General features: G+C 42.4%; 1 protein-coding gene across 3 annotated transcripts in view; it reads right to left on the bottom strand.

Annotated features, from left to right (window-relative positions):
• The window catches only part of MIPEP (mitochondrial intermediate peptidase), a 198,527-nt gene extending 185,125 nt beyond the window's left edge, over nucleotides 1–13,402 (bottom strand). For 2 of the 3 annotated variants that reach the window (XM_081045714.1, XM_081045713.1), the window contains exons 1-4: nucleotides 13,077–13,389; nucleotides 10,336–10,509; nucleotides 6,285–6,373; nucleotides 3,479–3,565 (exon numbers count right to left, since the gene is read on the bottom strand). In XM_081045714.1, coding sequence (XP_080901840.1) covers nucleotides 3,479–3,565; nucleotides 6,285–6,373; nucleotides 10,336–10,509; nucleotides 13,077–13,265 — 539 coding nt within the window. In that variant the 5' untranslated portion in view covers nucleotides 13,266–13,389. Of the gene's footprint in view, nucleotides 1–3,478; nucleotides 3,566–6,284; nucleotides 6,374–10,335; nucleotides 10,510–13,076 lie in introns of all 3 variants that reach the window. The other variant, XM_081045712.1, reaches the window with a different exon arrangement.
• Nucleotides 13,403–16,463: the final 3,061 nt, after the last annotated feature.

Here is a 16,463-nt window from a genome sequence, read left to right as displayed (position 1 = left end):
GCAACAGACATACTAAATGCATCCGTATGGTTGACGATCTTAACTGGTGCTTATTTTTGGGGTAGGGCTTATATTACAAGCATTCTGAAAAATCATGTTAGGGCTTATTTTCCGGTTAGGTCTTATTTTCAGGGAAATAGAGTATGAACTTTGGTATATATTACTAAATTGTTCTCCATAAGATTTATCAATTTATACTTAACTAGAAAGAATTCATTATCCCAAACCATTAAGACATGATTCCTATTATCAACTGATGGGCCCTTTGCTTTACCTTCTTTTAATGGTGGTACATCCCAATTATTAAATGACAACTATGTGCCAGATACTGACAAAGCATTTTACATTAATTATTTCATTTAAACCTCATAATAACTCTATGAAGTATTTTTTATTCTCTTCTTAGAGGAGAAAACTAAGGCTTGGAGGCCACATCTCCAGCCACTACTGCCCACTTATTACCCGTGTTACACTTATTACATACAGTTATAAGTTTAATGGCCATCTGTTGCTATCCCTGATTTTGTGAAATAAAGAGTTTCACAAAAAGAATCCTTTACCCATTTTTTTCTATATGAGCATTCTACTTTCTTCTTCTTCTTCTTTTTTTTTTTTTTTTTTTTTTAGTAATTTGCACGGCCTCATCGCATAGTAAATACATTAACCTTTTATCATGCAACGTTCATCAAGTAACATTTGTCCCTTGGTGTATTCTGACTTTGAATGTGGAAGGGTTTGGGCATAGCAAAAATTTGCAGTTTTTATATAACCAAATCAATCTTTCCTTTTGTGGTCTGACTTTGGTGTCATGAGAAGAAAAACATGCCACATTCCAAGATTATCAATACTTCTATGATTTCTTTTTTTAAAAATCCTGAAATCTTTAATTGATCTACTTTTTTCCCAAATGCGTTACCCATTGGCCTACCATCATTTATTGAAAACCAAGTCTTTTTCCCTGATATAAAATGACACTTGTATGACATACTAAATGCAGTTTTATATATATTTGTGCCTGTGTCTGAAATGTCTCTGTTCTTTCATTAATCTAATTGACCATTCTGGCATAAATGTTTAAAATACTCTTTTAAATACAGTGTTTTTACAATGTCTTACTATCTGACACAAGTCCCTTTTTAGTACTTTTCTTTACCAGATTTCCCCTGCCTATCCTGGCATATTTATTATCTATGACTTCAAAATTATTTTAAGTAACAACAAAGAAATATTCTTTAGATACGGATTGGATAGTGTTAAACTTACAGACCAGTAGAGAACATTATTGAGCTTTCTTCCTTCTTATCTAAGAGTACAGTATGCTTCTCCAATTAAAAATCATCTTTCATGCTTTCCAGTGTGTGAGTGTGTATGTGTGTATGTGTGTGTATGTGTGTATGTGCATGTGTGTATGTGTGTATGTGTATGTGTACTTGTGTATGTGTACGTGTGTGTATGTGTACTTGTGTGTGCATGCGTATGTGTGTATGTGTATGTGTGTGTGTGTATGTGTCTGTGTGTATGTGTGTGTATCTGTATGTGTATGTGCGTGTGTGTGTGTGAAGGTTCTATAATCCACCTTCTGGAGTTTATCCCAAGGTGCATTACAGTTTTTGTTTCTCTTGTGAATGTGCGCTTCCCTCTATTGTATTTTCTGGAGAATGTGCTTACGTTCTTGGCATACAGGAAAGCTCTTCTTGGTTTTGGAAAACCCCAGGTAAAACAGGTTTCTTTATGGCTGGGCTTCTCAGAGGCACTAATATACTAAAATTCTCCAAGAGGGGAAAATACAACATGTCCGATTTCCAAATTTACTCACCAATGGGGCCCACTGGGAATACTTTCGAATATCTCATAGAACTAGTACTTCAAGGAATGCAACTAAGAATAAGATGATGATCTACTCAACTTAAATCATTTCTTCTATATATTTACTTGTCATAGCAAGATATTTTATTAAATCTGTAATTCTCCGTTTAGCCATTGCCTTACACTTTACCACATACAGGGTTCCTTCTGGGTGCTGGTCAACACCCTTCATGATGTACAAATGCTATGCTGTTTCAATAATTATTACTTCAAATTCTTGTTTCCTTCCACTTTCACATTACCTTTCCTTTCTAGAACAATGATAGTCTACCTAGTTTATTTTGCCCAATGCATGTATCATTTTGTTATTGGAATTTTTAGTAACACCTAGAAATGTGGTGTGTATCCTATTAGCACAAACCCTTTGTATCTAAAATGGTCTGCTAGTCCACCATAATTTTCATACATTAAATATGGAAGTCAATCTTTATTGAAGTCAGATGATGAATAACCTGTTGTTATTCAAAGGCAGTACCAGCCGAGTATAAATCTGGCACAATTTACAAGCATTCAACTTTTATTTGTTTTGCTAATAATGAAGATAATGTAATGCTCAAGCCTAAAATTACAATAAAGACAAACTGTTGTGATGGTACAGCTCGCATTACTAGTATCCTGAGAGTCAGGATTGACGAAGTGCAGTGAGACCAAACAGACGCCTGCACACAGGCAGTCAGGTGACAATCACCCCTCAAGGCAACCTCACTGTGCTACTCGTACAGCATGGCGCTCACAGCCAGGCTAACACAAGTTGCCATCATCAACTGATCCCTGTAGGACAGGCCTTCACTTGGAGTCACCAGTCACATGTGAAAGGAGAGAAAGGAAAGAAGGAAGCAGGAGAAGGGAGAATCGAGGAGTCAAAGGAAGAAAAGTGTCCCATAAATAAAAAAGTAGATAAACAAGTAAAAACAGGTAAGAAAAAAATGTTAATCTCTGTGTTATGACACAAATAATATCTCGGTGGGTTAATGACTTATTTTATATATAAATACATTTGAGTAAAGAAAAATGATATCCAAAGAAAGTCCTAGATCAAGTATTTGTCTGTATTGACTTAGAAATTAGGCCTTTTCAATTCAGATTAACACATGTACTCTACTGAACCAAAGCAAATCATTTCAAGGATCTTGACATCCACCCTAGAAATAAAATCAATCTGCTGATATCTTCTGGTGGCATCCATCATGGAACTTCAAACATGAAGCTAAGTGTAATTATCGACTGTCTGTCAGTATTCACTCACTGGGTACACACCTACTAGAGGCCATAACAGTTGCGGGTACGAAGGATGCAGCGTGAACAAAACCAGATCCCTTCCTTCAAGGAGCTTCCAGGCCAGTGAGACAGATGGTAAACCAAAGAACAAACAGGTAAGGTAATGTTGCCAAGTGATTAGGTCTAAGAAGAACAAAGCTAAGAGCGTGACTTAGTACAAAGACCTTGGAGGAGACACCATTTGAGTGGAGTCCTGAGGAAAGTGCAGGAGTCATGCAGACATACCTGTGCAGAAACACCCAAACACAGGGGGCTGTGGGTACAGTCACCCCGAGGGAGTCTTCCAATCTCACCTCTACAGTCACAATCACAATGAAGGCAAACAAATGAGTACCTGGTTTCTGGATCAAGGGAATCCACCAGTTTTTTATCAGCTAGTAATTTTTGCAAACTTTGATATAACTCCACATCTGTGTTCAACCTAGAAAAATTACAAATGAAAATTAAGTGATTTTCTAATAACTTCTTTTTGACTTTCCATCAAGACAACGATGTCAGATTCTAGCAAACATATGCCTAGAGCCAAAGGATTGAGGTTTGGTTTTGTTTCTTCATTTGGACTAAGAACAGCACACTTAGTGTACTGGCAGGCAGTGTGTTGGGCAAAGTGTCAAAGTACTAACTGTTCTGGAAGGTACAAGGATAAACTGAAAGCCAGTCAGCAGCTGGAGCCAGAAGAGCAGACAGGAAAGAGAAGAAAGGAGGAATGTGGTAACTGATGATTTAGATGACCCCACTGCCATTGAGAACCGGTCCCAGTTAGCAATATGCCAACAGCCATTTGTTTTGGAGTCAGTACAGGAGTGAGAGTGCGAGGGAAGATGAACAAACACCAAGATTCTGTAATCCGGAACTGAGTACCCTAGCACCTGGGCTCCCTTCTGGAGCAAAACAGCAGGCCCACACTGTGTGCTGCACACACACTGTGAGGAGAGCTCAGGGTCAGAGGCTTCAGAGCCATACGCTCAGCTGCAACACAGGCCCTACTCGACTCTGTGGCCTTGGACGAGTTCCTGGAACCCCTCAGCTTGTTCGGCCTTAGATTGGCCTAAGGGTTAAGGGAGATGATGTGTGTGCAGCACACTCCCGTAATGAACCCCAGCTGTTGTGAAGTGGCCAGCCAGCCTGCCCTTGGCCACCCCCACCTGACTTCTGCTCTCAGCCCTACCCCACCGGACCACCTCAGGACCTGAGTCCTTCTTCCCAGGATGCCAAGAAGCCCTGGTGCTCTCCGGGCTAAACAGTGAGCTGGTTCTAGACATACTCTCCCTGGCTGCTATATCCTCAGGGAAGGTCCAGGTTGTAAAAACCATCCGCCATTTCCTATTCAGAGACTCAAGGATGATCAGGTTCTCCAGTCAGTTCACAATCGAAATCCTGCAGTTTTATATAAATCGAAGGATTTCTGTTGCCATCGTTCTCATGGGCCACCTTGAACACCACGGGAACTGAGGCACTCACTGCCAATCACAAAGTATTGGAAAGGAAGGGCAGGCATACCACCTCCACTCCTGCGCCAGGCATCATGGCAGGAAATGGGGAGAAAATCAGAGTGGCTGTCCACCTCCCCCAAACCTGCTCACCTATACAGCTACTCCACATCCATCACAAGGGCAGCAGCTTAGAGGGAGCCTGCATCGTACCCTCTTTAGGAGTCTGAGCAGATCTCCCACATTATGTGTTGTGTTGTAAGATCCTCAGATAAAGTCTATCCTTTAGTCTATACCTGGCATTAATTCTAAACAAACACACCTAATTATAGGCTTATTTTCCATCAGAGGAAAATAAGTCAATTTTACACATGTATCTCAAATCACCCTATTTCTCACAGATCAACTGAAGCAGCTAGTTAAGATATGACTCAGTGAGACCAAAGGAGAAAATGAGTCACAGTGCTCAGTGAGAAGGAAAGCAGAGCTGTTTCCTGACTTTACTTCCGGTTCCTGGGCAGGCCTCAGGGCAGCAGCGGAAGAACAAGACACTCTCCAAGGTGAGGTGAAGACTCTGGGCAGTCACTTGTGACAATGCTTGACTACCAATTACAGAAGAGCCCACGTCCATTAGACCAGACGGTACGTAAATCCAGGAACCCTCCAGCATCCAGGAGGCCTCAGACAGGTGACCCTGCAGCTCTCATTTCTTGGGGCCTTTCCCCAGGCAATACTGTTTCCCCCAAGAAGTCCCCAATTTCAGCCCCTTCATCGGCTCAGTGTCTGGAACTTGCAGGGACCAGATTTACCCCCATTCAACAATTTGATTTTCAAGGGCGGTAACAAAAATCACACGCCATTGTCCCAGAGAGCAAATGACACTCAGTGGGGGAAGGGCAGGGGCAGCACATCCGGAAGCTGCCTCCAGGAAGCCTTGAGGAACTGCAGAAGCCACCTCCCCGCTCCTGCCATCCCACCCCCTACCTCCTCCTCCAGCTTCTGGGGTCTGAGTCTTCTCATGCTGCCTGGCCCTGTTTTTCAGTCGTAAATTCCTGCCAGGGGAGCAGGCGCTCTCACCAGCTTTAGACACTGTCATGGCATCACCTAAGTGCTTTTGAATATGGCACTGCCCGCCTCCACGCTATTTTAACCAGCACCTTGGAGCTCGCAGAAATGGCTGAAAGTATTTCAATTTACCTCAAATTCACTTTAACTCACTTCATCACAGCCTCAGGCCTCCCAGACAGTTTTATGGTCTCCCCAGACACCCCCTAATCCCAGTTCCACAGGGACTGCCAGGCTTTTTGCCTTTGGTCCACAGCCATCAACACAACAGCCATTTAACCACACGATAATCTAGAAACTTCAACTTGCCACTGACATACTTAAAATCCCGGATTTAACGTAAACAATGATAATAAGGATACTGGAGGTTAGCTCTGTGCCTGACATCCTTGTAAGCACTTCATTTATTCCAGACAAGGAAACTAAGTGACAGAACAAATAACGAGCCTGAAGTCACGCTGTGCTGGGAAGGGGGGAGCAGCAGCCTGCCCCGGGGCCCTCTCCGTTGCCCACCCTGGGCAGTGGTGCGGTTAACACCATCCCCACCCTGCCACACAGGAACAAGCCCTACAGACAAGTTTCCCACAGCACAAATCCACAAGACCACATCACCCAACACTGTCACGAAGGGGGAACTGCACATACTTTTCGACCACGGTGCCAATACTTCTACAGGCTTCTTCCGCTGCCTCTCTGAATGCCGGCTCAGGGTGAGCAATTTTCACAAAATCAGCCTAATAGAGAGGGAAGACAAAACCAAAAGGGAATTTGATGGAAAGCTTTATTCCAGGATCTGAGGGTGAAATGAAAACCTGTGTTTCAAAATATGCCGTTTGGCTTGACCTACACGTTTCCATTACTGAAATTTTCCTAACTACTAGGGTGAAGCAGCTTCTTTCTGAACATTATTCTGTTATTCCTTGGAACCAAGTTTATTTCATTCCAAAGAAAATACTTTCAGTAACTTTATTTCAGAAAAGTCTTTCTCCTTCAAATATAAATGTGTACCACGTAAATTCTTCCGAACTCTAGAGTTCAAAAAAGCAGACTCTTGTTCAAATATTCTAAAACTTGCTAACTAAAATTGCCTGCAGTTTGTGGTCCTCATGTATTAACCTGACTTCAGAGGACAACTCTTAAAGGCCTTTTTTTTTAAGTGGACACAGTATAGTATCAAGACTGATATAACTACATTCTAGCCTTTGTGCAGAAAACAGACACATTCCCTCTTTACAGCCCTTCCAGTAAGTACCGTGTTTCCCCGAAAATAACACCTAGCCGAACAATCAGCTCTAATGTATCTTTGGGAGCAAAAATTAGTATAAGACACGGTCTTATAGTAAAATAAGACCTGGTATTATTATAAGTTATATTACATTATGTATTACATTTATTAATTATATTATATATTTATTATATTATATTATACATTACATTATATTATATTATATCAGGTCTTATAGTATAATAAGACCGGGTCTTATATTAATTTTGCTCCAATTGATTGTCCAGCTATGTCTTATTTTCAGGGAAACAAGGTATGAATGAATTCTTCGTCCCAGCCTAAAGGACACACAACTGCCACTGCTGAAGAGGCTGCTATAGTGACCTGAGAATTGAACTGAGCTAGATGCTTTTTAATGAAATCATGCAAAACCAGATTTTACTTCTCATGTTAATAGCAGTACATTGCAAAACAAAAATGTTGGGAAACTACAAAATATTACATTCTTTCGGCATTCTCCAAGACAACATGTGTGACTATAACATGAAATAAAATGACCACAGGTAATGTTTCCTGATTTTATTATCAAATACTTTTTAATGAAAAACATGTAAATCCATAATTTTATACATTTGATGTAAGAATAACATTAATTACATGAGCTCTGTAAAATGAGCTCTGTAAAATTTACAACATATTGTATAAATTACCAGTCTACATGTTTCAGAATTTACAAGCAATATTAAAATTTAAAACACTAGCATACATTTTAAAACTCATTGTAATAGTGCTGAGGAAAACAATACTGTTACATAGCAACTATATTAAAAAAGAAAAAAGAAGTGACCACTTGGTGGAAAATATAGTTTACAAAACCACTAGCTTATAATGGTATTAATCTTACTGCCAGGTAAAAAAATCTTAAAAATTCAAAACGGAGGAAGGTTCTTTGAATTTTTTTACCCCAAGATTTACATACATAAATCACATTCGTTTTTTAATGAGGTATTATACTTCATAAATATAAAAACCTTCAAAAATAGGACAAGCTATGGGACAGATAAGTGAAAAAGTTTTAGTGAAGAGCAAAATCAAAAAAGCGGAAAAAAAATCTCAGAACATGGCTTAATTAAGATGGACGCTAAGACAACAAATAAAATAGAGTTCTGGGATTTCTGACCGCAAAAGCCAACACTTGATTCTACATAGTGAAAGTCACTGACAAACATTTTCCTTTCCAGATGCTAGTGACAGTTAGGCAGAGAAGGGACAAGACCTGCTTAGCGGGAGATGTCTCCCATATCTCCTCCATCATTTAAAGCACTAGCACATACGTACTGGAGCAACAGCACCAAGACCAAGTAAAACTGAGACCTGACTACAATAAGCCCACAACACATCTCTCACCTCACTCTGGGAAAAAACCTTTTCAGATGCTTAACTTCCTTAAAACTAGAAAGCTTATAGTGACTGTATGATCATGTGAAAAGTATTACTGCTCAAATCAGGTGTACGGGAGAAAGGAAATTTTCTGAAAAATGAAAAACAAACATGGGGAGGTGTCAAATTGGATGAAAAAAGTCAACGTCAAAAGATATATGATTCCATATACCTGACATTTCAGAAAAGACAAACTACAGGGTGGAGAACAGGTCAGTAGTTGCCAGAGGTAAGAGGTGAAGGGCGGATGTAATAATAAAGGGAGACTATTTTAGGAGTGATGGAAAATTTATGTACCCTGATTGTGGTGGTGGCTACATGAAAAATGAGTTAAAATTCATAAAACTGTACTATCCCCCATCTAAAGAAGTCAATTTTACTGTATGATAATTTTAAAAATAAGTATTTTTTTTAAATGATGGGGAGACTAATTAACTTCCCAACCTCTCCAGGTAAGGTTTCATCTGACCTGGGCAGCCAGCCAGCCCCAGCAGGACAGGTAAGAACATAACTCTGCAGGCAGACTGCCTTAAACTCAGCCCAGCTCCACCACTGACAGGCTGGGTGACCTTGGGCACATCACTTAACCTCTTAGTGCTTTGCTTTCCTCACCTCAAAACCAGATATGCTGAGAAGGTTACATCAATTAATCCACGTAAAGAGCTTACCAGGACCCAGTGTCTAGTAAAATCTAAAAAAAAGTTAACTCTACAATGCTCCCTGAGGTTAGAGGCTGGGTCTGTTATTCATGACCACATTCCCAGTGCCCAGAACAGTGCCTGGCACATGGTGGAAGCTCAGTGTTGAATGAATATGAAGAGCCATATACAGTCCAATACCAGATATGAGGTCGGAAAATTAAGTTCGCGAACTCATCCTAGAAAAAGTGCTACACACCTCATTGCTGAATATCACTTTGGTCACCTTTGAAGTACTCCCATTGGGAAGCTATGCACCGACACCAGAGCCTAGTCCAGCCTTCAAAGCCATTTTGGAACTCTGTTTCTGGAATGGCCATCAGAGCAGTCATTGTATTACCCTTGGTGCCCTGAATGTTATCAAAATGTCTTCCTTTCAAAATTTCCTTCATCTTCGGGTAAAGAAGGAAGTCACTGGGGGCCAATCAGGTGAGTAGAGAGGGTGTTCCAATACAGTTATTTGTTTACTGGCTAAAAACTCCCTCCCAGACAGTGTCGTGTGAGCTGGTGCACTGTCGTGATGCAAGAGCCATGAATTGTTGGCAAAAAGTTCAGGTCGTCTAACTTTTTCACGCAGCCTTTTCAGCACTTCCAAATAGCAAGCTTGGTTACCTGTTTGTCCAGTTGTACAAATTCATAATGAATAATCCCTCTGATAGCAAAAAAAGGTTAGCAATATCGTTGCAAGAAGTTTGCGAACTCAATTATCAGACCTCACGGTGATCACCATTTGGGATTATGGCACCACTATAATCGCCTTCACTGACGTGACTAATCCAGATGAGACTCTGTTGGGCTGACAGAAAATCCTGCCTTCTGTCTCAGCAATGGGTTTCTCAGTTTGTGAAGAGACCTAGACATATTCCTATTTCAACTTCAAAATGTGAAGGGAAAAAAGTCTTTACTATAATCAGTTTGATGTCGAAACCTTACTTTTAATTAGAAAAGGAATTCCTGAAAAAGTTTGTAAAAACTGGTTTTTCATAAGATTAATTTTATTGTAAATAGATACATTTCTATTCGAATTCTGGTAGTTTTCATAAATGAAGACTCTTTGTCCTAAGAAGAATCTTTGCCATATGAGTAATCATTCTTTTATTACATATTACACATATATTCTGTTAACTATACATATTAAAGTACAAGTTCTAAATAGCACCTTTTCCTACACATTTTTCCCACTCTTAATGACAAATTACTAAAACAAATTACACCCAACAACTCTCAAACAGTTTAGATGTTCTTCACCTTATAGTCCAACAGTAAATCTAATAAACGTTAAACTTTAATAGCTTGGCAGAGAGGGAGTTTCAAGGCTTACACCCAGTCTTACCAAGTCTGCCACCCTGCACAAAGCATCAGAGAGCTCGTCAAAGATGAGCACGGTCTGCGGCCCGGGTGGCGTGGACCGCGCACGCGCAACCAGTTCCTCCGTCTTTCTCAAGGCGTTTTCTTGGGCAACACGAAATCCTTCTGGGGCATGAAGCTCAGGAACTCCAAAAAGACCCTGAAATCCAAAGAATAGTTCCAATGTATTACTAAAAACATGACTGGTATAATGTATAACTACTTCCTAAATAAAAATGTAGGGTTTTGTTGGTTTATCATGATACCGGTGATCACAGATAATCACTTTCACATTCTCCGAGTTTTAAGAGAGTAATTGTTCTTCAATTTTTAATTATTTTCTAATAAACAAAATCAAATGAATATCGAATGAATATGATCAAATGAGTTCAAAATCCAGCTGTGACTACTACAGAACCTAATTCATAAAGTGGTTACAAAGATTAAGTGAGATAATACATGTTAAAATACATTTTAACAGTGCTTGACACACAGAAAGCATTGAATAGGTGTTAGCTATAATCATTACTAGCTGTGTAACCCTGGCCGGGTTCTCTCCTAGGCCTAATTTTTTTCATCAGGCACAATGGGGATGACAATACATCTCACAGCACGCATGCAGGTACAAGGTTAGAAAATATAGGTAATAAACTCCGTAGGACACTGTCTGGCTTCAAGTGAGGTCCAGTACACAGTACCCATTATTCCACAACTATAAATTAGGGACAAGTTGTTTATCGAACATAGATATTTTAGAAATACTTAATGAACATGTTAAACCAAGTCATAGGCTGAAACTGGCAGCAAATTTTATACACTCCAAAAGCATTTCAATATCTTGATAAAGACAAAATCACTAATCTAATGGGAAGGACCATCTTCTCCAACCAGTTCAGTCACACTTGTTCTAGCACTCAGGAAGGCAGGGGGAAAAAAACCACATTTACTATGCATCGCCTGCACGCCAAGAAGTGTACTATGCACTTTATACTGGTCTCATTTAAACCACACAATCTCTGAGCAGGAACTACTATTCTCCTCTTACAGACAAGGAAACACATTTTAAGAGTTAAAAAAAAAAATGTTGGTTACTAATTCGTAGTGGGAAAATCAGACCTTGAAGGGGCTCCATACACCTCTAAAGCTCACACTTCCCCATGCTTCTGTATTGCAATTTATCTATTTGAAAGTCTTCTCTCAAACAGACGTTGAGCTCCTAGCGGCGGAAAGCTGCCATTCATCATTTTAACCAGTTCCCCAACATAGTGCCTGATATATGGGAAACTGGAATGAAACAAATTAATGAAGCAGATAATGAACTTTGTAAATCAGCTTTGTAGATGCTTAATGTGTCAATTTTGGGAAATACCAGGAGGTAAAACTTTTAAGCCTGATAAGGCCTATTGTTTCTGCAAGGAGGGAAGTTAAAGCTCTCTTCAACCTTATACTAAGAAGCTGAAGAAAATACAGTTGGGGCAGAGAAAATCAGAACCAAAAATAAATTTGATCTTTACAATGATTTAAGTACAGACTATTTCCACTTCCCATCCAGGACCTCCACATGCTCCTCTTGGGAATTCGAAATCTCAAACTACAAATTATGGGAATACTACAAAACTAAATAAAACCTTTTTTTTCTGGGGGGGGAAGGGGCGTCAAAAATGAATTCACATATTTGAAAGTCTGGTTTCAGTACCTAAAATCAAGATGTACAAAAGAAAAATAAAGTTAAAATTAGTTCTATTTCATCCACCCAAAACCACGTTTACCCTTCCCATCGCTCTGATCAATACTTCCAGGTAGTTCTCCTCCCTACACCAATTATGTTAATACCAACGTTATTCGCCTGTATGGAAGCTGGTGTGGCAAATTTCATACAAAAAATTTTTTAAATAGACAAAACTAAAAACAGATATAATATGCACACACCCACACCATTAAGTGTACTGCAACTATATCCTAGACGCTTCTTTACATGAAAGTCAATGGTATGATGAATACAAAAGGCAAAAATAAAAGTAAAAACCTTTTTTTAAAAATGGACAAAATCCACAAATGCAAACTAGAACAAGTAGCAGGCCTTCCACCTTTCGGTCCTTCCATAAATACTGACTGTCTACTGACTCCCAGACCCCATGCTGGGCGTGTGGATATAGAAACGAACAGGAACCAAAGGCATCAGTCAGTAACTTCCGGGGGAAGAATTACAAGTGACCCACTCCATCACACTCTCTAGGAAATTTAGACTCTCAACAGTTTTGTGTTTAAAACGCCCAAAGGTTTGGAAAAAAAAACCTGATGGACTTTCGGGGATCGATGTAATGACTGACGCAGGATTGAAAGCAAGTGTGTCCTTGCGAACGCGACGACCTGACGCCGCGAGTGGCCCCCCAGGGGTGGCCTTCCACGCACGAGAGGAGGGCTGGACTCCGGGGGCGGGGCTGGGTGGGAGCGGAGGGCGGCCCGGCGGGGGGTTCCCCGCCTCGGTGAGTGACTGCAGTCCACGTGGCGCACCGGGCTCACGCAGACACGGGCCCTGAGACCCACCCGTGGGTGAGGGCACCAGCAAAGGCCGCCCCACGCCCTTTGAGCCGGCCCTCCCAGCGACGACGGGCGTCACCAAGCACGCAAACGCGGGGTCGCTGCGCGGCCTTGCCCGGAACCCCGCAGGCCGCGCTGAGACGGCGGCCGGCTCCTACCCGGGGAGCCCCCGCCTGGGCAGCTCACCCGGCGCTCGCCGAATAGGTCCAGGCGGCGGCCCTGGGGCTTGACATTGAAGGCGGCGCCCACCGGAGACCAGCTGGTGCTGACCCCTCGGGCCCGGAGCCCCGCTGTGAGGCTACCCAAGCCCGCGCGCCCGGGCCGCAGAGCCGCTGCCGGGGCTCCAAGGCTGCTCAGCCTTCTGGCGCACAGCATCGTGTCCCCAGAGCAGCCGTTTCCCCAGTCGCGTGGTCCGGAACCCCCGTCAGCGGAGAGGACGCGCGCCGCGTTTCCAAGGAAGCGGACCACGCCGCGTCACGTGACGCCGCGCTTCCGGGTCGGGGCGTGGCGACGGGTGCACGTCGGTGTCCCCAGGACAAGAGTGTCATCCCGCCGCCTTCCGGAGGCCGCTGCGGTCTTGCGCCCCCGTGTGCCGGGAGTGCGGAACCGCCGAGGTTTACCCTTCCTCCACGTGACTCAAGCCAGCGGGCCACGTTTCCCTGCGGGATGAACTCTTCCGAGAAGGGCGGAGACAGCCGCCTGCGAGGCCTAAGGGTCTCCGCCACCACACGGGACTCCTGACATGCGATGACTCACTCGGTCTCCACTCGAAAAGATGGTTGAAATTAAATATATGGTGCGATTCAGAGCTGTGTTTGTGTGGAACTGGGTAAACCTTCATCAATTTTTGACTTGGAAAATTATAATAATCGGGCTAGCCTGGTGGCTCAGGTGGTTGGAGCGCCGTGCTCCTAAGGCCAAGGTCACCAGTTGAATTCCCACATGGCCCGTGAGCTGCGCCCTCTACAGCTAAGATTGTGACCAGTGGCTCTCCCTGGAGCTGGGCTGCCAGAAGCACCAGAGGTTGGAATGAGCTGCCTGGGCTGCTCTGGGCTCCTGCAGGCTACCCTGTGTTGCCATGAGCGGCCGGTGGCCAGGGTGAGCGGCCGGCGGCCAGCGAGCTGCCGTGAGCTGCTGTGAGCGGCCAATGGACTACCAGCGACCAGCAATGAACTACCTGGGGTGGGGGAGAGGGGAGAGCGCAAGGCTCCTAACACCAGCGTGGGCCAGGGGGCTGTGTCCTACACAACTAGACTGAGAAACAACAGCTTGCACCGGAGTGTGGGGGGGGGGGAGGCAGAAGAAGGGGAAAAAGAAAATTATAATAATCTACAACATGAATTTGAAGAGGGAGGATTTCGCCAAACTTCAATCAACAAGACGGGAATGAAAAGATTTGGGGGCAGGAGAGGCATTAGGAAATTGTGATTTGGGGCTTAGGATGGGGAGTGTGGAATGGTGCTGCTAGGACAAGGGTGAGGGGCTCTTGGTGGCAGCCTCAGCCCCTCTAAACTAATTGGAAATCACACCACAGTTGGAGTGGGGGCCAGGTTCTTGAATCAGAGGCTTTACCTTGCCAAACTTAAAAACATCCTCGTCTGCAGACAGGCAATTGTACTAGGTGCCTCATGTATCTTCCAGGAGCGCACAGACATTAAGTGAAAGGGTTTTCTTAACAATAAGGTGTTTTTATTTTGAGAGGCTTCTGCGGTTGCAGAGAGAGAAACCAATTGTTGGAAAAGGGACTGAAAGAAAGTGAGCTTCCTCTCTCTCTTTCTCTCTCTTCTCCCCCCCACCCCCATATTTTTCCTGGCTGGCTCCAGACACCTGCTACTTCTTGATCTCTTAGTGGATGGGGCTAAGGAATTAAAATCAAATGAGACTGGCCCCTTGAGAATTGAGCTTTCTGTAGAAGTGAAGTTGTGAGGAAGAAGACCACCTAGGAAAGTAAGGAGGGAGCGCCTGCTATGCAGCCTTCTGCCAGCTCCTTAGAATATCACCTCTCCACCTCAGCTTTATGCAGGAACTGGATCCCAGTGATTCCAATAAATCTGTCTGAATGCAGAGGGTGTTGAGGCTTGTGGTCTTTGGTGAACAAATGAAAGCAAAATTCATTTGCCCAGGATACCAGAGGTATGACTTGTGTAAAGGCACAAGAACCCATTTGATCCTTTTTTATTCCATGGCAAACTACAGTTACATTTTCTTTAATGTGCTTTATTTAGAGCTTTATCTCACCTGAATATTTTGGGCTTAGGGGAACAACATTGCCTGCTGGGTTTGAGCATTCCTAAGATCCTTCTCCAAAGATCCAAGGAGCCAGAAGCGAAGACCAAGCCTATAGATAGCTTCTAAATGTCCCCTTGGCCCCACCCCCCAAAATTTAGTTTTTAATGGAGTTAGTTTTCAATTTAGCCTGGTAGAGACGAAAAGCTGAAGTGACAACGATGATGAAAATGATGATAATTAAAATTTAGTTCAGACAATACCATCGTGTACCTATACAATTCTTTACGACTTAACTATAAATTCTGTCTCATCGTATATATATGGTAAGTTGTGATTTCCTTTTCTACTTTTTTTTTCTTTTTTTTTTTTTAGAGGATGCAGTTCACTTCCAAGTCCAGTTACCATTGTTAGTTGTAGGGGGCACAGCCCACCATCCCTTGTGGGAGTCGAACCAGCAACCTTGTGGCTGAAAGCCCATTGGCCCATGTGGGGATCGAACCGGCAGCCCCCGGCGTCAGGAGCACGGAGCTCCAACCGCCTCAGCCACCTGGCCGGCCCCCTTTTCTACTTTTTTTAATCAAAGATTTAATGTTATTTAAAATCCCCAAATTCCTAACTCCGTGTTGATTAATACCACGTTATTTTTAACTGGTTGGTTCTTAGAGGACTCATGTTTCCTGGTGGCAGCAACCCCACATTGCAGACCTAACACCTGTGTAGCAGGCCCTTACAAAGATGTCAAATGTGTCATGTAAAAGAGAAAATTCATCAATATATTTGACAAAAATATTTTTTGTCATTTTATCATTTCTTAAATGAGTTTGAAACCTAAAGGACTTTCTTTTATATAAAGGTACCTAACCATTTATAATGCAAACATTTAAGCCTAAAACCGCCCTCAATGGATGATGACTGTGCTAAGCTGACAAGGTGTCTTGTGTCTCAGAGTGCTTGTTATAGTTAGACTTTTTAAAATTGTGGTCCAGATTTACAGACAACCAATGAGAAATAATCCCAAATGGCAGATTAGAACCTCTGACCCCCGACCCTGGTCAATGTTACTTCTTTGAAAATCTTTAAAACATGTTTTACATCTCATATTCTATATTTGTCCTACAAAAAATTATTTTATAAAAACTTGTATCCTATGTCCTGGTCATAAATTATGCTTTTTTTTCATTATGCTTATTTCAGCCTATAAACTTGTGCTCTTAACTAGCAGGAAGTCAGCACTTGTTTTCCCCTGTTGAATCCAAACGAAACTAGACTTTACGTGGGGGAAAAACAGCTTGGGTTATTACAAATAAAAAAAAAAGCCAAAAAATAGAACATTCTGGCTAAATA

The sequence above is a fragment of the Rhinolophus hipposideros genome, assembly GCF_964194185.1.
Source record: "Rhinolophus hipposideros genome assembly, chromosome: 4".
NCBI classification, from domain to species: domain Eukaryota; kingdom Metazoa; phylum Chordata; class Mammalia; order Chiroptera; family Rhinolophidae; genus Rhinolophus; species Rhinolophus hipposideros.
The sequence above is the reverse complement of the archived record's forward strand: the minus strand, read 5'-3'. Positions and strand labels throughout refer to the sequence as shown.